Source organism: Erinaceus europaeus, chromosome 12 (genome assembly GCF_950295315.1).
Source record: "Erinaceus europaeus chromosome 12, mEriEur2.1, whole genome shotgun sequence".
Classification (NCBI taxonomy): domain Eukaryota; kingdom Metazoa; phylum Chordata; class Mammalia; order Eulipotyphla; family Erinaceidae; genus Erinaceus; species Erinaceus europaeus.
This window is the reverse complement of record NC_080173.1, coordinates 40,468,661-40,494,423: the sequence shown is the minus strand read 5'-3', so window position 1 is coordinate 40,494,423 and position 25,763 is coordinate 40,468,661. Positions and strand designations below refer to the sequence as shown.

General features: G+C 56.5%; 2 protein-coding genes across 9 annotated transcripts in view; both read right to left on the bottom strand.

The window, feature by feature from the left end:
- Nucleotides 1-34: 34 nt before the first annotated feature.
- SREBF1 (sterol regulatory element binding transcription factor 1) lies at nt 35-17,411 on the bottom strand. 4 transcript variants are annotated; one of them, XM_060203230.1, is made up of 20 exons: nt 17,187-17,405; nt 8,053-8,147; nt 6,434-6,865; nt 6,100-6,287; nt 5,869-6,006; nt 5,574-5,795; nt 4,512-4,626; nt 4,196-4,395; nt 3,811-4,012; nt 3,555-3,733; nt 3,121-3,382; nt 2,873-3,039; nt 2,546-2,714; nt 2,148-2,256; nt 1,844-1,950; nt 1,605-1,737; nt 1,356-1,518; nt 889-1,089; nt 681-789; nt 35-593 (listed from the first exon to the last, which is right to left on the bottom strand). In XM_060203230.1, exons 1-20 carry the CDS (start codon nt 17,279-17,281, stop codon nt 364-366), a joined length of 3,516 nt encoding a protein of 1,171 aa, XP_060059213.1. In that variant the 5' UTR covers nt 17,282-17,405; the 3' UTR covers nt 35-363. The 4 variants fall into 4 exon arrangements, with proteins under 4 accessions (XP_060059213.1, XP_016045085.1, XP_060059211.1 ...); XM_016189599.2 differs by lacking the exon at nt 8,053-8,147 and having other exon boundaries at nt 17,191-17,404; XM_060203228.1 differs by lacking the exon at nt 17,187-17,405 and having other exon boundaries at nt 8,053-8,209.
- Nucleotides 17,412-21,307: 3,896 nt separating this feature from the next.
- TOM1L2 (target of myb1 like 2 membrane trafficking protein) overlaps nt 21,308-25,763 on the bottom strand; it is a 178,905-nt gene continuing 174,449 nt past the window's right edge. For all 5 annotated transcript variants that reach the window (XM_060203232.1, XM_060203231.1, XM_016189600.2 and 2 more), the window contains 2 exons: nt 24,901-24,937; nt 21,308-24,320 (listed from right to left, as the gene is read on the bottom strand). In XM_060203232.1, coding sequence (XP_060059215.1) covers nt 24,178-24,320; nt 24,901-24,937 — 180 coding nt within the window. In that variant the 3' untranslated portion in view covers nt 21,308-24,177. The remainder of the gene's footprint in view (nt 24,321-24,900; nt 24,938-25,763) is intronic.

Sequence of the window (25,763 nt, the reverse complement as noted above, 5' to 3'; positions counted from 1 at the left end):
ACGTGCTCCCTCCATAAAGGAATAAATACCCAGGTTATAAATAATTTCATCTTTTATTTGCTGTACAAAATTTCTCAACCTATGAAAATAAAGTCTGCAAAAGGCAAAGGTGCACGGGAGCCCTAGAGGCTGCAGCACCCCACCTACTATGCTATGTACAAATGCCCCCCCTCCCCCACCTAAAGGCGGGGGAGGTGGGATGCGAGACTTGTGGAGATGGGGTGGACCCCTCTGTCCCCCTGGGTGCCTACGGAGCCCTCACCAACCACCAGAGGGCAGTACCACCCAAGCCACCACGGGGGTTTGGGAGGCAGGCTGGGCAGTGCAGCTGGTAGCTAGCCTAGGTGGGGGTGGGAGGTTGACCTAGCTGGAGGTGACAGTGGTGCCACCTCCCAGGCGCAGCAGCATCTGCTGACAGTCAAGCAGCAGCCGGTAGTCACCCAGCTTCTCCAGGGTGCGGGCAGCCTCGGCCAGCATGCCCACACGCTGGCCTGGGGCAGACAGGAAGCAGGGTGGCAGGTAGCAGGAGGCCAGCAGCAGTGCCTCAGCATGCTCCCTTCGTGTAGGCCGGGGCTCCAGCTCTGCCACAGGCCCTAAGCACATAGTACAGAGTTGTCAGGATAGCCCTGATCTCCCAGGCCTTCTCATCCACCTTTCCTGCCCTTCCAGAGCACCCTCACCTTTGCCACAGGGCCCTGCCCTCCTCCTCAGACTTCGGTCCAGCAGCTGGTGTGTGCGCGCAGGGCTGGCCCCCGCCATCAGCCGGGCAGTGGCCTCGTGCAGGAACACCTGGGCAGCAAGGGATGTTGGGGTTAAGGTCAGGCCAGGACCGTCACCTGCAGCCCGTCCACTCTCCCCACCCTCTGTCACCAGGCCACACGCACTCACCCTCCGCATAGCTGGCCGGAAGATCTGAGCCAGGCGCCGCAAGCTACTCAGGTCCCGCTGGAAGCCACGCAGCTCTAGGGCAGAGGCCTGGGGACCACTGCTCGTGTCCTGCAGGGCCTGGGCTGCTGCAGGAGGCTGCTGCCGCCGCCACAAGCTAGTGCGTGCCACCAGAAGCAGGTCGCACAGGAGCAGCTGCATGGCCTAGGGGTGGGTGGGTGGGGTCACGGGGGCTCTGGTGGGGCAGGGCAGGTCCGAGGTGCCAGGGGCCAGCTCCGGGCAGCACTGCCGAGGCACTGCACCTGCTCACACACATGCAATGCAACAGCAATGCAGCTCGGGGCCACCCGCCTCTTAGGCCCATACCTGCGCCCATCAGGACCTGGAGCCAGGCTGGAGTCAGACAGCCAGGCCTGCCTGTAGCCCACAAGGGCCAGTACCCATTCCTGTCTAGCCCCAGCCTCACTCACCTTGTCAATAGAGCTGCCCATGGGGGCAGCTAGGCTGTCCTGCAGGTACCCGCTGGCCTTCTCACAAATGGCTAGGCTGGCCGGGTCTGACTCAACCCTCCCACGGCCCAGTAGGGCCCGGCCAGCCTTGAAGCAGTGCAGTGCCGCCCTGGGCAGGGGTCTCCTGTGGGACCAGCGGGGGTAGCAGTCAGGCCTGGCCATAGCCCATGCTGCTCCCCAGCCCTGGGCCTGGCCTGTTGGCTCACTCACTCTGACTCTTGCAGGGTCTGGGGAAGGTGCTCCACCAGTGGGTATAGCCGCTCAGCTGCCTCTCCGTCCCGCTGCAGCCAGTGTGTCACCACAGCCGTCAGTGAGGACCACCATCTGGCCACCGGGTCCCTGCCTACAGAAGGGGTTAAGAGGGGGGCAGGGGTTCAGTGGAGTAAGGGAGGGCTCCCTAAGACTTAGCTGCCCTTGCCCAAGGCTAAGGACAGCAGACACGGGCTCACCAGTAGCTGTGGCCATGCTGTAGCCAATGGAGAAGCAGGTGGGTGCCTCTGCAATGTCAGAGCAGCTGTTGAGCAGCTGCAGGTAGCCAAGGGCATCAGAGAACTCCCTGTGGGAAGCATGGGGGGATATCAAGCCAGGGCAGGGGAAACTGAGACCCAGCTGAATTCACATAGCAAGCAAACAACAGCCCAGTGCTGGCCACTCCACAGGTCCCCAGACAGGTTATCTCTCTTGTCCTGAGGAGCTCGGGTCTGTTGTGTAATATGTGTGTGTGGGGGGGGGGAGGGGTACAGGGACACTCACCTGTACCCATCAGCTGACCCAGAGTTGGGGTCAGGCTGGGCCACACAGTTCAGAGCTTGCTCTAGCAGGTGTTCCCGGAACAGCTGGGTGACCTGGGCCAGTGGGTCCACTGCAGGAAGAGGCATGGATAATCAAGGTGCCCACCCCACCCCCTTTGCACCCAGGGCTCCAGGGCAAGTGAGCCAGTGGGGATGAGTGCACACCCAGTGGTGAATGGATACCACACCTGGAATGGCCATACCTTCCTGCCTGACTTAGGGATAGTGAATGTTGCCACCTGCCCTCAGGTTCTTGCCTGTGAAGTAGCTCCCCCGGGTTTGTTCCTGCCACCCCCATAGGGGACAGGGCTGGGGATGAAGACAGAGGGTAAGGCTGGAGGGAGGGAAAGGAGGACAAACCTGTGTTCCCAGGCAGGCTGTACAGACTCTCCCTTGGGGAGCTGCTCACTGCCCAGTTCCCATCTATAAAGAATCGGTGGCCCACAGGGTGGCAGAGCCACTGCAGGGCAGGAGGCATCGCGCCACTCTGGGCCAGGCAGGCCTGGCGGGCACTGCTCAGGAAGGAGCGCTGGGGGAAGGGGGAACCATACAGGCTGTCACCCTTGGGCCCAGTAGGGATATATCAGACACTGAGTAAGATCCCCACTGGGCCCAGGAAGCCACTACCCACCCCTTGGGATTGATAGTGACGGTGGCACCAACTGTGCCTGTACTGTCCCCACTCACCGTCAGGAAATGTAAGGCCCTAGGGAGGCTGGCCTTGACCCTCAGTGCGGCAGCCACATAGATCTCAGCCAGTGTAGCCACAGGCACTGCATCTCCTGCACACTCTGCCAGGTTCAGGGCACTCAGCGCCAAGTTGGTGGCTACGAGATGTCCACCTGAGTACTTGCCTGCAAGACAGACAGGGATGAGATGGGGCCTGATGTGGTGGCCAGGGCATCACAGCCACCTCCATACCCAGTCTGCCATACCCACGGTGTGCAGCTGGTGCAGTTTGTGGAAGGCCAGGGCTGCATCCCGGGCACTAGCCCGTGCATCTGCCAACCGGGCACTGTCCCTCTGCAGGACCCCTGCTTGGCCAGCCAGCCAGCGGCCCACCCAGAGGCGCTGTAGCAGGTGGCGGGCAAGGTTCCAGAGCAGACTGCTGGCCAGGTCCAGGTGAGAGGCAGGCAGAGGCCGGCCCAGGGCTCCCAGAGCCAGCCACAGCTGCTGGGTAGCTGGAGCAAAGTCCCCCTGTGAGCAAGATAGTAGAGTCTGAGTGTCCCAGCACACTGTATCCAGACCTGAGTGGCCCAGAACCCCCTCATGACCTGGGGTAGCTTCGCAGTCCAAGCAATGGAGACGGAGCAGGGTTGGAAGGACCAGGACAGGCCCACCTAGTACCCCCTCCCTGTGGGGCCCTCACCCGGGCCAGGTCCAGGTCAGCCTGCTTGCGATGTCGCCAGAAGCGCACAGCGGGGCCCGAGTGTGGCCGAGTGACTGGTTCCCCATAGATGAAGAGAAGCGCCAGGGACAGAAGCACCAGCAGCACATTAAACAGCCAGACCAGTGGGGGCAACAGCCAGGAGGCCCAGGTGGTGCTATCTGGGGAGACACAGTGCTGGGGATGTGGCTTCCACCACTGAGCCCCCCACTGCCCACACCCTGTGGCAGTGGCTCACCTCTGCCTTGGGTGCCTAGCACACTGCGCCCGGGCCCATGGTACAGGCTGGTGGAGTCAGACAAGGTGGACAGCGAGTGGCTGCCCAGCAGGGAGGCCAGCGGGTTGCAGGAGATGCAGAGGAAGAGAAGGGCACACAGGGCCAGACGGGAACGGTCCAGCAGGCCACGGCTGCAGGGGGCCGACAGCTGCTCCACAAGCACCTGGAGGGTAGTGGGGCAGGGCCATGAGGCAGGAGCAGAGGCGGAGCTGGGCACAGCACCCTACCCAGCCCACCTGTGGGCCCCCTACTCTGCTTTCAAGAATGGGAGGTGGGCTATACTCAGGGGGTCCTCCTGATGCAATTACAGGGATCCACCACTGGGGGAAAGCAGGGAGGTCCCAACCTGGGCATCTTCAGAAACTGGGCTGTCGGGCTCTGAGTCACTGCCACCAGTGCTCCTGCTGCCAAGGGACACAGGGCTGCTCTGGGATGGAGAGCCAGCATCCGAGGGTGGTGGGCTCAGTGTGCCCAGCACCTCAGGCTGTACGCCTTCCATGGCCACATCGGTGCCTGTCCCGCCAGCCACCAGGTCCTTCAGGGATTCTGCAGGACAGAAAGGAGCAGGGCTAAGGGGAGACCCAAATCCACAAAGAGCAGGGGGGCTAGCCCAGCCCTGGAAGGTGGGACTTGGGGGCAGGGAACAAGCAGGCAGGACTCACTGCTCCTGTGGGTAGCTGAGCGCAGGCTCAGATTCTCCTGCTTAAGCCTCTGGTTGCTCTGCTGCAGGAAGCGGATGTAGTCGATGGCCTTGCGCAAGACGGCAGATTTATTGAGCTGCAAGGTGAGCAGGGAAAACAGCATAGTCAGGTGAGGGTGCAGGGCCACTTGGCAACACCACTGCCTCAGGGCCTTTGCACCTGCTCCCAGCACCACTCTTCCCCCTGTAGTACTACCTCCTAGTCCCATGGGGCTAAATGCTTATAAATGTTATAGACAGCAAATGGCCTATTGTTCCCACCTCCAGGCCTTACTTCCACACTCCCTCCAGGTCCCTTATAATGGAGCTGTCAGCTGAGCCAGATGTTCCTGACCACCTCATAATTCCTCCTGCTACTCTGTTTCCCTCTGCAATACCCACTCCCATCTGGTATACTCTTCATTATTATATTAACATTCATTGGTTAAATATATTTTGTTTTATTTTAATGAGATAGAGAGGAGACACCAGAGCACTTCTCAGTTCTGCCTTATGGTGGAGTGGCCTCAAGCAGGAAAGTCTTGAAAGTATAAGTAATATACTATATCCCCACCTAATATTTGTTTAGCATAAGAGAGAGAAAAGCAGAGCATCCCTCTGACACATGCTTGAGACTCTAGCACTCTCGCTACTGCACCACTTCCTAGGCTACCACTTGATGCATTCATTTTTTATGTTTATTTAATTATTTATTATTAATGAAAGAATAAGAGCATAACTCTGATATGTGTGAGGCTGGAGACTGAACTCAGGACCTCATGCTTAAGAGTCTAGAACACTCACCACTGCACCACTTCTCAAGCCACCATCTAACACTCTAACACTTACTTGTCCTGTTTTTGTCACTTCTGCTCCCCTCCCCCCACTTATACATTCTGACTGACTCTCAGTTCCTAGCTGACAGGGTTCCTGTCTGCTTTTCATGTCTCTACATCCAGTGCCCAGACTAACTGCCAGGCCATGAAGACTCAGCCTGCCCTCTCCTCCAGGCTGCCTGGCTCTGAGCCCCTGCAGCCTCACCCACCTTGGCCTCCGTGCCCACCACCAGATCTTTGAGCTCCACGATCTTGTCATTGATGGAGGAGCGGTAGCGCTTCTCAATGGCATTGTGGGCTGTACGTTTCTCTCCACGGCTTTGTGTAGAACCTGGGCCCTTGTTGCCTGCCACCAACCGGCTGATGGGCAGCTTGTCAGCATCCACCACCAGTGGTACGGTTGCCAGGATGGCCCCACCGCTCACCAAGGTCTGTGGGGCCAGGCACAGTGACTGGTGGGCATGCCTGCCACCCCCCCCCAGCCCCCCTCAGCCCACCACCCACCTGCAAGGGTGCTGCTTGCACAGCTGTACCCGGAGCCAGAGGGCCAATGCCTGCTGCCTTCATGCCTGCCCCCAAGTCCGTTTTCATGGTGGTCAAGAGCACAGAGTCTGTCTTGATGAAGTGGGGTTGCAGAAGTACCTGGGGGTGCAGGGGACAGGTCAAAGACACAGCCATGTATCCAGGCAGGGATGGGGGGGACTGCCACCCCCAGTGCCTGACTGGGCTTCTCACCGGGACCTGCTGGATCTGTGAGGTCACTGTGGCTGCTCCTGGGGCCACCATGGGGGTAGCTGTGCTTGTCAGCAGCTGCTGGGAGGCTGTGCTCTGGACCTGGGCATGCATAGACATGGGTAGGACTCCAGGCAGGGGAGCCAGTGGCAGGCCCGGCAGTGGCTGTGGTGTGCTCCTTGGGGGAATGCCTGCAGAGAAAAAGGCCAAGGCTGTGGACACAGGAGCTAACCTCACAGCCAGTGGGGAACAATGCTGAACCCCTGAACCCCACCACAGCACTGCTAGCAGTTCTCCTGAAAGTCTCTGTCCTCCCTAGGGCTCTGGTTCCCCTTACCTGTAGGTAAGCCTCCAGGAGAGCCGGGGTATCCCAGGACTGGAGCAGGGCTGAACTGAGATGGGGTGGGGCCAGGAAAGCTGGGGGAGAGGAGGGCCCCTGGCAGAGGTTGTGAGGTGGGAGGCTGCAGGATGGTCAGTGGTGCGGGCTCCTCCTTGATCCCTGGCCTCGGGGTGAAGGTGGATGCTGCCTGGTACATCTTCACTGGGGTGGGGGTGGGTGGAGGTGGGGACACAGGTGGAGGCAAAGTCTTGGGGCCCCCCAGGAGGCCTTCAAGTGGGGAGCTCATGGTGATGGGAGGTGGGGACAAGTTGCCTGGGGAGCAGGCCCCTGGACTGCCTGGGTGGGTCTCTCCAGCCTGACCCCCAGCATAGGGCGCATCGAATAGGCCTGGGAAGTCATTATCTTGGTTGTTGATGAGCTGAAGCATGTCTGGGAAAAAGAGAGGAGGCAGTGTGAGGCATGGGGGGGGGGGGGGGGGCGGGAGCAGGAGGACACACCCAGACATGCAGAGGCCCTGTGCCCAGGAACAGAGGGCCACTAGATACAGAGTCATTTCCTGGGCCATGTCCAGTGTGTCACCTGTGCCACATGGTTATTGAAATGACAAGGTTAAAGGGACAAAGGGCCAGGGTCCTACATTACGTCTTCCCTGCAGCCCCACAGTCAGACTGAATTGCTGCCACCAGCCCATTCCTCTGGGGAAAGACGGAGGCCTGGTGCAGAGACCCTGTAGCCAAGCATGTGCCAGTGTGTGTGTATGTTTATATATGTATGCACACAAGCACCCTGGGCTTGAGCCCAGACTTCACTGGCAGCCAACTCAGGGCCTCAGTGTGTCCTGCAGAGGAGAGAATGCTGTCAGTCCTGCCTCCATCACCCTGGGGCCATGTGCACTGCTGCAGCCTGGCCAGCAGGTCCTCTCCCCCAGCTGGCACCCAGAGATTGCTGGGTCAGCCTGGGCCCTCTAACCTACTGGGGGCAGCTGCCACTGGGCCAAAGAACTTGGCACCAGGAGCCAAAGTGCCCCTAGCCCTGTCCGCCTCCCTTTAAGCTTGCCCCCTCTCCCCCAGGCTCGTCACCCCCACAGAAGTGAGGCAGCAGGAGAGACCCTGCCAGAGACCCTCATCAATGGAGCAAGAAGGGCTCTGGGTCAAGAAGGGCTTTCCCTGCCCTGGCCCCCAAGCAGAGGGGCCTTCTCAGACATGTAAACATAAAGACCATCACTTGCAGGCTCCCCACCCCCTCACCCCTTTGAAAGGTGGGGAAGCTGAGGCTGAATAGGTACTGGGACCCCAGATTTGGACAATCCAGGGCGCCCATTGTCTGCTTGAGGCATCCAAGGCACCCAAAAGAGGATTCCGTGGGAGGCAGGACAGCTGACCCTCCTCTTGGCCTGAAGAGGCAGAGTAAAAGGGTAAGTCACCTTTTCCCAGCAAGTGTTGGGTGAGTGACTAATGAGTTGGGGTTGATTCACATTCCTATCCACAAATGGGACCCAAAGACCTGCCCCTAGGGAATTAGCTCTTCACACGGGAAGCAGGGTGGTGAGCCCACGGCAGAGATGGATGGAGGCGCTCTGTGATCGAGGGGTAGGGGGGGGGTCCTCCTTCAAATACCTTCAAACGTGCAGTCCATGGCTCCGTGACCCAAGCCCGCGCCCCTGCGGGGCGTTGAAGGTGACCGGCCTGCGGGTCCCTGCGATGTATGGCACCTGGCAGGCCGCCTCCCACTTTATAGGCCCGCCGAGCCCCGCCCCGCCACAGCCCCGCCCTGATGGTCACGCCCCGCCCTCTCCCTGGGGAGGCAAACTGGGCATGGGGTGAGGCGGCGCAGCCAATCAGCGGCCCCGGGGCCGCCCTAGCCCCGCCCCCGACGGCCTGCTCGGGTTTCAGCCCGAGGCACTGAATGGGGCTGGGGTTACTCGCGGACGCCGGCCCTTAACCCGCGAGGTGCTGGTGATGGCGGGGGTCACTGTCGGTCACTCCTTCAGTGAGTTCCCGCCACTTCCGCCCCGTTTCCTGAAAGTGTCCCTAGCCCAGCAAGATGTCTCTCCGCAGAGGAGGGGGCTTTGCATCTGCTCTGAACTGCCCCCACCCCCCCAAGCCTGTAGCCACGCAGGATCTGTCTGGTGAGGCTAGGCAGATCAAGGGAGACTGCGTGTGTGTGTTGGGGGCTGGGGGGGTGGGGAGCAGCTTTCCTCCCCTTCTTTATAAAGTCAGTGAGGGCAGAGAGCGACATATGCTCAGCTCTTGGCCAGCGGTTCATTAGAAAGCCTGACCAACTGCAGCCTTGAGCCAGCCTTCCTCCAGGAAGTCCCTGGTGGGGGACTAATGGCGAGGAAAGGCACCCCCTTTCCACTTCTTCCTGGCATGGCATGGGGAGCCAAGGACAATAGAACTCTCTAGCACCTCCCCTTCGCCAAAGCCTGTGGGTGCTCAATGCTCCCTCCACCAAAAAACAAGCCCCCCCTTCCGCCAAAAAAAAAAGAAAGAAAATGAGGAAGAAAGGTATTCCTGGAGAGGCTCTGAGCTCCCCTGGGGAGACACGGGGGGGGGGGGTAGTTCAAGGCAGGAGCTTCTAACACCCAGGGCCCCCTTTCTTCCTAATTTTGTCTCAGGTGGGACTCAGAGGCCACCTTGCCCCCTCTGTTGTTTTGTTCTCTCTCTCTCTCTCTCTCTCTCTCCTTCTCTCTCTCTTTCAGTTGCCTCCAGCAAGCGAGTGAAGCCAGGACTCAGCAAGGTCTGGGCAGAGGCACACCCTCCACAGCTGCTGGAAAGGTCTAGAATAGAAAGGAAAGAGGGCTGTTCAAACTGTTGCTCTCTTATGACCTGGAAATCATTTCCAAGGAGCGACCAAGCAGGAATGAGTGTAGGTGCTCTGGACACAGGGAAGAAGAGACATCAGCCAGCCCTGTGTACCCACAGTCTCTCACATTCCCAATGCATAGTCCCCTCCCCCAACCTTTCTTCCCTGCCAGAAAACACGAAATCCATTGGCCTTTGAAGGCAGGTGCAGGGCAGACAGTTAGTCCTGTGAGGCCTAGCACAGACCATGACAGATGCCTGAAGCCATTCAGCCTGTGCAAGACCTTGAACTCAACCCCCCCCAAAAAAAAAAAAAAAAAACACCCACATGTTCCAGCATGCCTCTGGGGACAGGGAGCTCACCACCATTCCCCACAAGACCTGCTCCACAAAAGTCCTAATCTCGATCTCTGACAACATCCACTGTAGTTTTCTGAGCCTCTATAGCTATGCCAGGTCTGTTCCAGGCTCAGGGGTGCAAGGGCCACAGCGTAAGTACCTGGTGGCCAGGAGCCATAGCTCAATGGGTTGAGTGTGAAATTCACATGCTTGGTTCAAGCTCCAGAGTTTTGCATGTCTAAGTGGTGCTTTAGGCACTGGTGACATCTCTCTCTCTTTCTCTCTCATGAAACTGCCTAATATAAAATATATTAAGAATAGTGGCCCCACAGATGATGCAGTGGGTACAGCATCTGACCTGTGAGCATGATGTCTCAAATTTGATCCCTGGCATTGCATGTAACAGTGATGCTCTTGTTTTCTCTCTCTCTCTCTCTCTCTCTCTCTCTTACTAGTTTAAAAAAGAGGGGTTGTGGGCTGGGGAGACAGCATAATGGTTATGCAAAAGCCTTTCAAGCCTGAGGCTCTGAAGTCCCAGGTTCAATCCCCAGCCCCACCATAAGCCAGAACTGAGCAGTGTTCTGGTCTCTCTCTCTCTCTTTCCCTCTGTATTTACACTTTCTCATTAAAATAATAAACTTAAAAGAAAAGGGGTGGGGGTAAATAGCATAATGGATATGCAAAGCGAGTCTCATGCCTGAGGCTCCAAAGTCCCAGCTTCAGTCCTCCCCACCACCACAAGTTAAAGCTGATCAGTGCTCTGGGATGGGATGGTGTCTTATTTTAAAGACTCTTCTGTGTGACACCATGGGGGGGGGACTAAGGTAGGGGCAAGTGAATGTGAGGGGCCACTGTAAGTGACGCAATCAGGGCAGGCCTCTGTCTGAACAGAAGCCTGAATGAGATTTGGGACTGACCAGAAGGAAAGGAGGACACCGGGCTGCAGGGGCAGCAGATGCAAAGGCCATGGGGTGGGAGGAAGCTGGGTGTGAAAGGACAACAAAGAAGCCAGTGAGACTGGGTCAGAGCACAGCAGGGATAGAGTGAAGAAGGGGCAGCCACTGTGGGGTCTGGAGTCTGTCACCTGAGCCAAGGACACCGATTCTCTAGTGAAGGGGAAGGAAAGGCTGTGTACACAGACTAAGCTGGCAGTGGAAGCCATGCATGGGGAGGCATGGGTGGGACTTGGAGGACTGATGAAAGGGGCAGGGTGGGGGTCTGAACCCTGTGGGCCTCCCACCCCTCCTTGCCCCCCCACAGTCCTGCCTCCCAGGGCCACAGGTCAGCAGGTTTAAGTGTTCTAGGCCTGGGGCCACTGGCCACCCTGCTCCATGTGTGCCCAGTGCCCTGCTGCAGGTGTGGCTTCTTGGAAGATGCAGCCTGTGGGGGAGCTGCAGGTGTCCTAGGACTGGGGCCCCAAGGGACCAGGAAACTAGAATCCCAGGGAGGCCAACACCTGGGGCCCCAAAGCTGCCACATGTGGCCCAGGTCCTGACATGGGGCCACACATGGGCAGCAGGGCTAAGCGGGGGCCAACTGTGCCCCCCCCCATTGCTGTGGGCATGTGGAAGCAGAGGCAGAGGTCTCAGCCATTGTAGGCCACACTCGGGGGCTCCCTAGAATCCACTTCAGACATGTTATGCTATTCTACACTGTGCTGGCCCAGGCCACTCCTCAGCTAGAAGGGTGCTCTCCACTGTCCTTTGTCACCTGTCCCCATGTACCAGCTTTAATCTCTGACCTGTGATCACAGCTAAATGTAGGGAGCCATTCCCCAGGGGTGTTGGGGAGTAGAAATCCTGGTTCACTCTGGCCCCTATGCAGAGAACTAGAAGCATAACACAAATGCCCAGAACTTGGAACAAAAGTTGAGAATATTCCAGAAACTTCCAGCACAGACTCCTTGGATAACTGCCACCCACATTTGTTTGACTAGACATTTAGGTGTTAGGTCCAGGCAAAGTGCCCAAAGTGATGGCACTAACACTAGCACTGTGCGGCCTCGGAGGTGGTTCAGTGGGTAAAACATCAGACTTTCAAGGCTGAGGTCCCAAGTTCCATCCCCAACATCGCATGTACCAGAGTGATGCTCTGCTTCTATTTCTATCTCATAAATTGTTGTATGCTTTACATTAGGTTGTTCTAGCTCTCCCCCTGCCAAGAAAATTGGATCAGTCCTGCTAGTTTTGTGGGCCCGCTTGGCCCCGCCCCAAGGAACCCCGAGAGGGTTACAGAGTTCCAGAGTTTGAGAGTGCTTGGCGCCGCAGTCGCGGGGGAAAGAGGCAAGAGAGTTCCCAACAGGACTGATCCAATTTTCTTGGCAGGGGGAGAGCTAGAACAACCTAATGTAAAGCATACAACAATAAATAAATCTTTAAAGGTCATCAAAATAGCTCACTTAGACAGTGTACAGCTTTGCCATGTGTGCGAGTGACTCAGAGTCAAGCCCAGCCCCACTGCATTGAAAGAAGCTGCAGTGCTGTGGTCTCTCTCTGCTTTTTTTTTTTTTTTAACTATTTTATTATATTTATTACATCTCACAAAGAGAGCTTCACAGGCAAAAAGGAGACAGGGAGGCGCCAGAGCACCACTCCAGCGTGCAAGTCCAACACTGCATCAATGGACCCATCTCCCCAGTTGTGTTTGCCTCTTTGTATTTGAAAAAAATCAGCCAGGAGCAGTGAAGCACTGGTAATGACAAAATAAAACACTAGCACTAGATGTGGCCCTACTCTGCACTATGTACTCTTTAAACCTGTCTTGTCTTTTATTTTCCTTTGCCACTAGGGTTACCACTGAGGCTCAATGCCTGTGCAACTCCACTGGCCCCAACATCCTTGTTTTTTTTTTTTCTTTGCTCTAAATAGATGGTGAGAAATAGAGATAGAGAGGGTAAGAGACATGGAGAGAGGAGAGACATCACAGCTTCACTTCCATGTAGGTGCTCCCATATGGTGGTGGGGGCTCAAACCCTGGTCTTCATACATGGTAACATCCTCTTTTACTGGGTAAACCACCTGTTGGGCCCCTAAGCCAGTAACTGAGCTCAGCTGGGGCACACAGAACCAAGTGCCTAATTCTGTTAGTGTCCCCTGTAACACTAGGGAGATCCAAAAAGCAGGGACACACAATGAAACCTGAAGCTTCTGCCCACACCTCCCGGCTGCAGGGAGATGGGGTGGGACCCTAGAGCTCTAGAAGGGGGTGGGGCTGACCAGAAAATAGTTAAGGAGTTATGGAGTGCTGTTACCAAAGCTGGGAGGAGGCCTCTCCAGACACAGTTCCTACAGTAAGATACCCCCTATACCTCTGCCCATGCCCAGGCCCTACCTGTGAAAAGCAGGGCTGTGGGCTGTGAGATGCCCAGCCCTGGGGGGTCAAGGGAACATCCTCAAGGCCTGTGACTGGCAGGGGACCAGGCCAGAGCCACTTCCTCTGGACAGCACAGCCACTTCCACCCATGCCCAGAGAGATGCCTGTTGGGTGCTGGCTGGGTCATTCAGGATGTCTGTTCCCAGCCAGGTGACTGAGAAGCAAGCAGTAGCTCCCTGTCAGCACTGTCCTCTCTGCCCCCATCTGTCCTCTGGAGGCTGAGGGCTAGAGCCACTGTCACAGCCCCAGCTACTGCTTTTTTTTTTTTTTAAGATAGAGACAAAGAGATAGACACCAAGACTACAGCACCAAAGCTTCCTCCATTGTGGTAGGGACCAGAAAGCAGCACACTATTCAGGTGAGCTATTCAGCCAACCCTCAAGTTCCTGCTCTTACAAAGGGCAGGACTCTTTCTCCGGGGAGAGCAACAGGCTGGGACCCCATGGAGAGATCTTTTTGCTCCCACTGTCCTGAGTAGGCCAGGCTTGACCCCTGCTAAAGGGACAGGAAGGGGGTGCTACTGGGAGAGGCTCAGGGCAGTGAGGGTAGGCTCTGCCATCACAAAGTCAGTGGGTAGGCTTGGCAGACCTGGTAGGGCTGGGGTACTGGGGAGCCATGAGCAACTCAGAAGGAAGGAGCTATGTGCCCCGAGCTGTATTTTATTTTTATTTTAAACTTTACTTATTTAATTTGATAGGACAGAGAGAAATTGATGAGGGAAGGTGGACAGAGAAAGACACAGAGTGCTCTGAGAGGTGGCACAGTTGATAAAGCACTGGCCTTTCAAGCACAAGGTCCCAAGTTTAATCCCCGGCAGCACATGTACCAGAGTGATGTCTGGTTCTCTCTCTCCTCCTATCTTTCTCATTAAAAAATAAATAAAATAAAAATAAATAAGTGCCTTGATCCAGGGTCCTGGGCCATGATAGCATGTGCATTTAACTAGCTGCACCCTCACCTGACCCCTCCATTTATCACTTATTCTATGATTTCATGGTGGTTTTTTAAAAAATATTTAGTTACTTTATATTAATGAGAGATACAGAGAGAAAAACCAGAGCACTGATCAGTTCTGGCTTATGATGGTGCTGGGAATTGAACCTGGATCTCAGAGACTCAGGCATGAGAATCTTTTATCTATCTATCTATCTATCTATTTATTTATTCATTTTCCCTTTTATTGCCCCTGTTCTTTATTGATGTAGTTATTATCGCTGTTGTTGTTGTCATCGTTGTTGGATAGGACAGAGAAAAATGGAGAGAGGAGGGGAAGACAGAGAAGGGAAAAGAAAGATAGACACCTAAAGACCTACTTCACTGCTTGTGAAGCGACTCCCCTGCAGGTGGGGAGCTGGGGGCTCGAATCAGGATACTTATGCTGGGTTTCGCACCATGTGCGCTTAACCCACTGCCCTACCACCCGACTCCTGAGACTCTTTTTGCATAGCCATTATTCTGTTGCCTTAGCCCCTTGAGCTTTTTTTTTTTTTTTTTTTTTTTGCCTCCAAGGTTATCAATGAGATTTAGTGCCTACACTACAAATCCACTGCTCCTGGAGGCTATTTTTTCCCTTTTGTTGCCCTTGTTCATCGTTGTTATTATTGTTGTTGTCATTGTTACTGGATAGGACAGAGAGAAATGGAGAGAGAAGGGGAAGACAGAGAGAGGGAGAGAAAGATAGACACCTGCAGACTTGCTTCATCACTTGTGAAACAACCCCCTGCAGGTGGGGAGCCTGGGGCTTGAACCAGGATCCTTACAGGGGTCCTTCTTAACCTGGTGAGCTACCGCCTGGCTACTGAGCTCTATTTTTTAAGGGGAGTCTCTGCTTATGGGACATGAGATACTGTGTGGGGCGGGGGTGGGGGCAGAGCAATGCAAGGCATCCCCCACAGCAGGCTGAGGAACTTTGCTCCTTGGGTACTGGCAAAGCTCCTACCTCTGTCTAGCCCCAAGAGAGGGCCAGTTGGCTGGGCTGAGCTACAAGCTGCAGGAGGCAGGAATACGACTTCACAGACATGTCCATCCAAGTTGGGGGGTTTGAGCTCCAGGAGCCCACGCCACAGTTTCCCCCAAACAAGTGCGATTTAGCCAGTGCTGCTCCAATTAGACAGCAAACAATCTGGCCAGGAACTGAGGGACAATGGCAGGATGCTCACCCAGTAGAGGGCATATGTTTGCAAGGAACATGGGCCAGGGTTTGAACCATGGACTACTACATGGGATTGCCTGTGTGTGTGTGTGTGGGGGGGGAGTTCGTGAGGGATAAAAGCAGTGTCTCTTTTTCTCTGAGCCTCTCTTCCTTTCTCCAGCTAGAAGAAAAAAAAATAATAGCTACAGTCTGGAAGGTGGCACAGTGAATAAAGTGTTGGGTGCTCAGAGTTCACTCTCCAGCATGATATATGTCAGAGTGATACTCTTGTTTCTCTCTCTCCCTTTCTAGCTTTCATTAATTAATACATAAATATAGTATTCTTTAAAAGATGGTCATCAAGAACAGTGAAGTCATGCAGGCACAGAGCCCCAGTGATAACCCTGGTGGCAACAAAGAAAAAACAGGGACAACAAGAGCTGAGTTTCTGGAAGCCACGTGGTAGTGCACCAGGTTAAGCGCACACAGTGTGTGTGCAAGGATCCTGGTTGGAGACCCAGCTCCCCACCTGCAGGGGGTCACTTCACAAGTGGTGAAGCAGGTCTGCAGGTGTCTATCTTTCTCTCCTTCTCTCTGTCTCCCCATCTCTCTCAATTTCTCTCTGTTCTATCCAACAACAACAGCAACAACAATAATAATAGCAGCAGCAGCAGCAGCAACAACAACGGAAAAAATATGGTCGCCAGGAGCAGCAGATTTATAGTGCAGGCACCAAGCTCCAACGATAACACTGGAGAAAGAAAAAAAAACACCTTAGTTTCTCTTTCTCATAATACATAAAATAAATCTTAAAAAGAATAGTGCAGGAAGCAGGCAGTGGCGCACCTGGTTAAGCGCGCATATTACAACGCGCAAGGACCTGGGCTCAAGTCCCTGGTCCCCACCTACAAGGGGAAAGCTTTACGAGTAAGTGGTCACACAGAGCTGCAGGTGTCTCTCTCTCTTTCCCTCCTATCTCCTCTCAATTTCTGTCCCTATTCAATAATAAATAAAAGGTTTAAAAAGAGAGAACGAAAAGAAAAAAGAAAAAAATCTTTGTGGTGGGGAGAAAAGAAGAAAAGCAGCCTAGGAGGTGGTGCAGTGGATAAAGCATTGGACTCTCAAGCATAAGGTCTCAAAGTAGATCTCTAGCACTGCATGTACCAGAGTGGTGCTCAGGTTCTCTCAACAAAGAAATCAGAGAAAGAAAAATAAAGGAAGAAATGAAGGAACGCCCCACCAATGTGTCCTGGAGCTCCACTTCCCCAGAGACCCACCCTACTAGGGAAAGAGAGAGGCAAACTGGGCATATGGACCGACCAGTCAACACCCATGTTCAGTGGGGAAGCAATTACAGAAGCCAGACCTTCCACCTTCTGCAACCCACAACGACCCTGGGTCCATGCTCCCAGAGGGATAGAGAATGGGAAAGCTATCAGGGGAGGGGATGGGATATGGAGATTGGGTGGTGGGAATTGTGTGGAGTTGTACCCCTCCTATCCTATGGTTTTGTTAATGTATCCTTCCTTAAATAAAAAAAGAAATTAAAAAAAAAAGAAATGAAGGAACGAACGAAGAAAGGGAGGGAGAAAAAAGTGAACAACAGCCTGGTACTTGCCACACCACTGGTTCGACTCCACAGACTAGAGTGCTGCTGCTACCGCAGTACCTTAGGTGCTGACTGCCCCTGTCCCAACCCCGGTAGCCGCCGGCCACTCCTCTAAGGGCTGGAGGCTGAAGGCTGCCTCGACCCTCGCCGGTAAATCCCAGGCCCCAGGTCCACCCGCCAGATCCACGCTCTGCCCAGAGCTCTCCCACTTCTGCTTCGCCCCAACATGCCCTGCTCAGGGTGAGCTAGGATCCCGACAGAGGGGAGAGGTAGCTCTGCTCAGCCCACCGGCGTCTGACCCGCGGGCCGGGTGAGCTCAGGGCAGAGGAATGACCGAAAGTAACCCTGTACTGACGTCACGGGGCGGGGCCTCTGCGGCCAGGGCGCACGTGCTGCCCAACCCTCCGGAGCCCCGCACCCTGGCGCGCACTGGGCCTAGGTCCACGGGCACACGGAGACCCCAAGACCCGGGAGTCGCGCCCCCAAGGCCCTGACGCACCTTCAATGTCGGTCAGCAACGCCGCATCCAGCTCGCACGGCTCGGCCAATACCCGCTCCAGGGCCGCCTCGCTGAAGGGCGGCTCGTCCATAGCGCCTCCTCTGGGGGCCGCTCTGCTGGGGGCGCTCAGGGCCAACTGGCAGCCCCGCGCACGCCCGAAGTTGCTCGGAAACTGGGCGCCCCGGCGGCTGCGGGAGGGCGGCCCCGCAGGCCCCGCCCCCGCCAGCAGCCCCGCCCCCGGGTGGCAGCGGCTGACCCGCCCAACCCTGTGTGGCTGCCCTCCTGCCCCGCCTGCGGCTCAAGGAGAACTTGGCCCAACCTGTCCTGTTCCCCCCTCGGAAGCCATGAGGCCCTGGGTCGCTCCCAAGGGCCATGGACTTGGGCAGGAGACGCCTGACAAACCACTTTCTCGATCTCTAGAACAAATCAGACCTGCTCCAAGTGATAGCTCTGGGGCCTGCTGATGGCCCTGGCCGGTGCATCATCATTCTCTGCCTTAGTTTCCCCAGCCACTCCAGGGGCCTGCCCATACCTCCCCACGGGCTGCTGGGGACCTTAGGGATGGCCAGTGGGGCCGGGTACAGAGGCTGGCCAATTGGCCCTCTCCTTTCATTCGGGAAGCCCAGTCCAGGGAAGTATCCTGAGTCCCTAGGGGGGCCGGAGGAGACAGAGAGTGACCAAGGCCACACAGCTCAGAGGCGACAGCAGCACTGGGCCCAGGGCCATCTGGGTGCTTCTCCCCAGGAGCTCCTGTTAAGGGGATGCCCAGGGGGCTGGACTGAGCCAAGGGCCCTGGATCCTGATGGGCTGGGGTGGGGTTGGAGACCAAACTCCAGGTCCTGTGACTTAGGGGTGGAGTTGAATCCAAGGGAGGGGTCCTACTGAGGCGGGTTGAAAATAAGCCACTTGAAGTTTGGGAGTAGAGGCAAGCAACAGGCAGCCTGTGTGGACGGCTGTGACCTGTGGTCACAGGTCAGAGACTAGAGCTGGCACATGACGTCAGGTGACAAAGGACAGTGGATCTCCAGACCCTGCTGGCCCTGGCCTGGGGAAGTCTGGCCACCTCCTTCTACCAACCTTCACTGCCTGGCTGGGACTCCAGCTGTGTCAACACCCTCCCAGAGAGGATCAAGCCAGGCGCCCCTAAGGGCTGCCTGGATGAAGAGTGTCTGGGACTCAGCTTGGAGTGAGTGCCACAAAGTGGCAGTGTCTGTCTCTTCCCGGGGAAAGATCTGGGAAATGGGTTAGTTCCCGGAAGGTTCGATTTTCCTCCCCAGGAAGAGGGGCTGTCAGGACGATGTCAGGACTGTGGCTTGCATCCTGTGTGGTCCGCGGTCACTGCCTGCACCTCTCTGAGCTCTGAGCCATTGCATTTACACCTGAGGGTCCCAAGGGTGCAGGCATACTGTAGGGGCTGGACGCGTGATCCGGGTCCTCGTCACAGCAGATGCGTGAGAGGACACGTTGGGTCCCGAAGCCTAACCTGGAACCCCCCCCGCCCCCGCTCATAAAAGTGGATGGGGGGTACCTTTGCCCCCAGAGACAACGCTCTGCTCCAGGAACAGATGACCAGAGCTGCCCCCAGATGAAGGCAGGAGAGGGGGCGGTTCCTCAGAACACCTGTTGCCCTGGCTCCTTCCCTGAAGGCCGGGCCCCCCCACCTCGAGACCCCCAGCCTCTGCAGGCAGAAAAGGCACACGTGTCTGACCCCGGACAGGGCCCCACGCGGCGCCCAGCAGCCATCTCACAGATGGGCAGGGCGGGGCGGGGATGTGGGGCGCGAGGCCCCGCCCACAGGACCGGCAGCCAATGGGCACGCGGCTTCGATGGGGTGAGGCGGCGTCAGCACCCAGCGTGGGGAGGGTGGGCGTCACGTGGGCTCTGAGTCCGCTCGACGGGGCGGGGCAGCGCTTGCGGGCTGACACCTGGCTGGAGCACAACCTACCTGACCTGCCTTCGAGGCATAGGGACTGCGCTCTGCACCCCCCCATCCTCCCAGTCTTCCCCGCAGGGCTGACACCCAGAGCCATGGTCTCCTTCCCTGGGCCTCCATGGGCTGGTGTCCCTGCGTCACGGGATGAACTGTGTCCTCGACGTCCGAGCCTGGGCTGGAATAGCCAGCCGCGGGGCTTGGGCTCGGGGTGCCCAGACCACTGCACCCGGGAGCCCTGAGCCCCGCATTTCTGCAGGGCTGAGCTGGGGCCTGCCAGGGCCGGAGGGGGGACGCAGCGTCCAGGGGCTGAGGGCCCCGAACACCCGCACTCTGGGCCTAATGGACGCCCCTGTACTCGCAGTCCAGCTCCGCCTCTGATGACCACCACGCACAGGCTTGCTGAGCCTTTGTGGCCTCTGAGGTCCGAAGGCGTTTCCCCATCTGGGGCTTCAGTTTTTTCAGAGGGAGACACAGCACAGGAGCTTCCTGGGGCCCCTGTGCTCTCAAGTAGTGTGAGGGGTGGAGCCTGAGCAGAATGCAGGGCAAAGCAGGCGCCATCCTAGATGAGCGTTCCCAGGTCAGCGTTTGACAAGGAACATCACTCAGGAGCCACCTCCAGGGCCACCACAAGCCACCCACAGGCCTTCCATACAAGAGCCAGTGGGTCCTGCTCTGCTTGGGGCGGGGTGAGGCTCAGCAATGGGGTGGACAGATATCGCCCAAAGGCTGGGTTTCAGGGTTTTCTAAAGAAAAAAAAAAAGGTGATGGCACAATGGATAAAGCCTTGGATTCTCAAGCCTGGGTTCCTGAGTTTGTGCCAGTGATGCTCTGGTTCTGTCTCCCGTTCTCTTTCTCTCATTAATGAGTTGATTTTTAGTGGGTCTGTTGAGTAAGATTGGGCTTAACAGCTGGGTGCCTCTGCACCCAGGGCTATGTCTCCTTTTGTCAGTCTCTAGGTATCACCTATATGGGGACTGTGGGGGGCCTGTAGGCACTAGGTTGATTATTACATTTTACAGGTGAAGAGAAGAGACCAGAGAAGTACACTGGGCTCCCCCCAAACAAATGGGCATTTCTGGGTGACTCATGCCTATTGGGCACCTAGTCACACCCACTCCTGCCTCCTCAGACCATAAGGAGAGCCTTCTCTTGGGAAAGAGTTGGAGGAGACTCTTCTCAGGAGTGTTAGTGGGGAATCATAGCTGCACCCACAGTGCCCCTCATGCTAGTCCCTCCCAGATCCATCTCTGGGAAAGCATCTCCAGGGTGAGGAGCACTAGGAAAACATCATGGGTCTAGCCCTGGCCCTCTATCCACACTGCAGGCCCATCAGCTCTGCCTCTCCCCAGGCTCTTCCTCCTTCTGCTACATGTGGCATCTCTGTGTGTGGCCTGGGGTTTCTGCTAAAGCTCTTGGGAAAGAGACACCCTCTCTCAGCTCAGAGGATGCCTGTTTGTAGCTGCAGGCAGCTTTCACTCCCACTTGGGAGAGCCAGCCCATGCGACAGGGTCAAGTCATGAAGATGATTCCTAATCCAATCCTCGAGCACCTGGATCCAGATGTGCCTGAAGCTGAATTGCCTGAACTTTTCAGTTATATAAGTCAATGTATTTCTTTCTTTTCCTCCTTCCATTCATTTGGAAAGCTTCACAAGTGGTGAAGCAGGGCTGCAAATTTCTCTCTCTCTATCTCTCCTTTTCTCTCAATTTCTGGCTGTCTCTACCCAATAAACAAAGATTTAAAAAAAAAATCCTGCATGGCAAAAAAAAAAAAACCTTAAAGAATAGGGCTTGAGGGGGGGCAAGTGGTGGCACACCAGTTTAAGCACACTTAGTAGAAAGTGCAAGGACCTGCACAAGGATCCCAGTTGGAGCCCCTGGCTCCCTATCTGCAGGGGGGTCGCTTCACAAGCAGTGGAACAGATCTAAATGGGCCCAGGGGAAAGCCTAGCTTCCATAAGAGAACCAGGCATGGCAGGCACCGTGCCCAGGACGGCCAGTGGGGTGGTGGTGGGGGTATCTCCTCCAGGCCCAGCCAGGCTAGGGGTCTGCTCACGCAGCTGGCAAGGATAGGGGTGCAGGCCCCCCCCCACACACCCCTTATACACATGGCTCCCTACTCCAGCCCTACTTGAAGCACACAGGTGGCCAGCTCCAGGTGACCCCTGAAGAGATCACACAGGGATGGTTGCTTTGCTTGTTTATTTACCATGGAGGGTGTTACATGCAAGAACCCACATCAGAGAGGCGGGCAACTGGGAGGAGAACCAGGCTGGGGTCTGTGCCTTCAAGAGCTCTGACCCAACCCCCAGGACCCAGACTCTGCCTGCAGAGACACAGAGATGTAGAGACAGTGACAATACAGCAGACTTCTGAGACAACTGGACACCTCCTGCTTCTCCACAGTTCCTCACAATCCTGAGATGCCTCCAAATTCAGTGCAAACTTGAGAAATAAATACCCAGCCCTTCCTCTGTGTATGGCCACTGTCCTGGGCCAAGATGACCCGGGGGGGTGGAGGTGGGCACAGGGGGAGGAAGGAACCACTGGCCCCCTCCTGGGTGCACACATGGGCAAGGTGGCATTGTCAAAAGCTCCCCATGTGGAAGGATGGAGAGGAGGGCCAGATCAGTGTATAGAGGCCCATGGGGTGCTGAGCACCATGCTCTCCTGGGCCTGTCTCAGGGCCATCTGCAGGGCTGGCCAGGCAGAGCTGATGGTGTGTGTGTGTCTGTGGTTGGGGATGACTAATGGGGCATGGGTAGACTGGTGGCTGCCACCGGGCCACTCACACTGGGGCCTTAAGGGACAGTGCTTCCCTGCCCCCCTCACTCAGACCCCTGGCTGAGGAATGAAAGGGCAGTGAGCCAAGGCATGAGCAGGGTAGACAGCACAGCCGCTCACAGTGGGGGCTGATGGACACACAGGAAGATGGCAGACACATAGAGTCATCTCTCCTTTGGGCCAGGGCCATCCTTAGTATCTTGGGTGCTTGGCAGGATGGCCCCAAGAAGCAGGCTTGGGTCACAGTGTGGTCACTGCTGCCCACCAGCCAAATAGGGGTGATAGTGTTGAATATTCACATCTCAGCACACAATGAACACAGGAAAGGTTAAACACAGCCACAAGAAAATATTTTGACAAAATAAATATTTTAACCTATAATCAGGTATAATTAGTGCTTATAAGGAATCCCGGCAATAATTTAGTGTAATTAAGCACATACTGTATCTGTGATTTCTAACACTTGCGAGAGACTGGTGGCTTGAGGGTCTTGCTCTGGGGGAATGAGGCAGGGCGGGGCAAGGGAAGTTCCTGCCAATCTCCCAGATAGGGCTGCTCCAGCCTCAGGACAGGCCCTCCAGGCAGGGCTTAGCAGCATCCCCCCATTCCTGCACAGGCCTCAAGGGCCTCTCCCCTCAAGTAGGCAGGCTCTGTGGAGGGGACATGCTGTTCCAGCAGGAATGCTTCACAGCCCCTGGAGGGGTGCTCCAGGCCAGGAAGGTGGGTACACTTTCCATACTGCACTGGCCTCTGGCCAGTCCAATGGAGTCCCGTCTCTGCTGGGGGGGTTGGTGAAGCACAGATGGGAGCTAGGGGCAGCACTGGGCTGCAGGCACTCAGAGTAGTGTTCTCAGGGTCTCCCCAGGCTGGGGCATGGGCTCTTTCCTCTGAAGAACCCTGGTCCTGCTGCTATGTGGTGCTGGGGCTCCCATAAGGCAGACCACCCCAGGCCCACACTGAGAAGCCCTTCACTGGACCCCTTGAGACTGTGCCACTGGACTGACCCTTCTGGGTACAAATGGGCTACTTTGTTCACTTTCTTCACCATTTGCTTCTGCTGACTGATTCGCAAGGCTTTCACATCTCAGGGCCTGGGCCCCTGGCTTTGGGGAGAGCTGAGGGGAGAGGCATGGGCTAACCCAGGTTTCAGGCCAGGGCTGAGGTCCTGGGGAGCAAGTGCCTCCTAGGTGGCTCTGGAGCCAGACACTTTGCTGGAAGCAGCCACAGTGGTGGGTGGGTTCTCCATGGCACCATTTCGTCATGCTGAGAATGGGCCCAGCCCTCAGTGCTCCTCCATGAACCCTCATCTGGCTCTCAGCCTACAGCTCAGTCTCTCATGTGCTTGGGCATGGGTGATGATGGTAGGTTCTGGGACACCCTCCCATGGACTGAGGACAAGTGATGACTGGGCTAGGCTTTGCTTCTGACACCCAGGCAGTGTGGCTGGGCCCCAGGGACTAGCAGTTGGGATGGGAAAAGGGTCTGGGAGTCACAGCAGGGAAGGCCCACTTCAGTGCAGGCCAGCTTGGACAGAAGGTGCAATGGGTGCCAGGGCCTGTAGGTGGAGGCCAGAATGGAGGGGTAGTTAGGCTTGCGCCCTGGAGCAGGGCAGAGACCAAGGTGTCTCCAGCCTCTTGGTAACTGAGGCCTCCTCAAGGGGTGTCAGGCTAGTGGGAGTGGCAGCTCAGAGCCCAGGAGCAGCCAGCTTGCAGCCCACAAGGCCTCCAGCAGACCCATGGGGGTGTGCATGAGGCAAGGCTGTTGCAGTAGTGTATATCTGCAGGCACTGCCACAGCACCATGAGCTGTGTGCTCCCAGCTCTCCCTGGCTTTCTCTCCTACCAGAAGCCCTAAGCCAGCTTGGGAACAAGTCTGGGTTGCAGCCAAGTGACACAGAGAGGACCCAGAAACTGAGGACTGACCCACAGGCACCCAGGGGACTAACTAAAGTGCTGAACACGCCCAGTGCCTTGAAGGGATGTGCAGAGGGAGCAGCAGCGGGGGGGTGGATGGGCAGGTCAGCCTGGGGAATGGGTAGGCAGGGGCAGATGGGGAGGGGCCAGGGCCTATGACAGGTGACCAGGTCAGGACACGTTTTATGATGCTATTTGGTCCATGTCCTGACTAGTGGAGACTGGGAGAGCAAATACAGTATTGTTTCCATGGAGACACAGTAGCGCAGGACTGAGTGGGCTTGGGGGAGGAGAGGCCCAGGCCTGGTGTGGCCAGGGTGGTGAGAGTGACCATCTTAGGGTGGGAACCAAGGAACAGCTCACAGGGCGAAAAGGGCATCCTCCGAGTGCTCAGGCTTCTTCCGGCTGTTGGGGTTAGGGACGGGCGCCTCCGTCGGGGGTGAAGGGAGGTTGGGGACCATCTCAGCAGCTTTGGCTCTTTCTTCAAGAAATTTATCAAACTCTGTAACACAGAAGCAAGGCGAGGGCTGCCATCGGTAAGGGCTGGGCCCACTGAGGCTTAAGCAAGCTGACCTGTTCCCATAGGCCACCTGTTCCCATAGGCCACCTGCTGGGATTCTCCTAGGGAAGCAGCCTGTTTCCTCCTCTGGCATCTCCAGGGTAGGCCTGAGGGCAAGGGGAGACTGTCTAAGTGGCACTGGAGGTCAGTGCAGCCCACAGGGCCTGTGGGAGAAGGTTCTGGAAGCCAAGGAGGTATCAGTTCCTGCCCCAGTGTTGACTTGGAGCTACTCCATTCTCAGATCAGCTCTGGGGTAAGCTGAGGAAAGCTACCAGTCCCCATCCCCTCACCACCAGCCACCAGGTTCTTAGCCCAGAGGGTGTGGCTGAGGGTGTGTGTGTGTGTATGAGTAGAGGAGAGCAGGGAGGCACAGCCGTGGGTGCATAGGCTCCCAGCTTGGACTGAGCACCATGGGGACTTGTTGGGGAGGTGACCTGCAGCCACTACTCACTAGCCCCTGACCTTCTGGCACCTCCCTCCTAACAAGAGGGCTGAGTAGCCCCCAGTGAAGCCCTGGCCATACCTTCGCTTGTGACGCCCTCCTCCAGGTCATCCCCCTTCTGTGGAGGAGCAGAAAAAGTATGTTAGGGCCCTGCCCTCCAGATGCCTCTCCCCCACCCCCAAGCCAAAATCAAAACCAAACAAATCCTGGTTTCTATCCTCCAGAAAGACCAGAGAGAAAAATGAAAAAGGCACAGGCTGGTGGGCTGGGCCAAGCTGGAGGTGGCTACACTCTCCATGGGACAGGTGACAATCTGAGGGTCACAGTGAGCTCAGCCCAGCTGTGTCTTCCACTCCCTGTCCCACACTAGCTATGGGTGTCAGGAAGTCACCAGTGGCATCTGGGAACAGAGCAGCACTGTGGAGCTCAGCATGCAGGGTCTGATAGCAGGCAGTGTTTCAGGAGTGGGGTGCTGCTCCACGGAGGCAAATTTGGTCTCCTGTGCCCTGTGCTCCTCCTTTTGTGGGCCCTTCCTCATCACTTGCTGCCTGGGAGTAGTGGTGGTGGCAGCTCAGGCTCTTAGGGCCCACTGCATAGTCAGCAGGCTGGGCCCAGGTGCTTGCAGACAAGGGCCTGCACTTCCTTCCTGGCTCTGCTTCTCCATTGCAACAAAGCCCTCTGTACCATGGGCCAGGCTTCCTACTCTGCTTCCTTAAGGAACTCATTCTTTCATTGGAGACTTGTCCTTAGGCGATTCCTCCTTCCCTGCACCTGCCTGGCCACTCAACCAGGCAGGAAGTGTCCTGGGCAGGACTGACCTTCTAGAAAGTGGCCCAGAGCAAGGAGAGGCTTGCTGTTCTCTCTCTCTGTGTGTGTGTGTGTGTGTGTGTGTGTGTGTGTGTGTGTGTTTTAAAAGAGAACTTCTGCTCTGAGGCCAACCAACA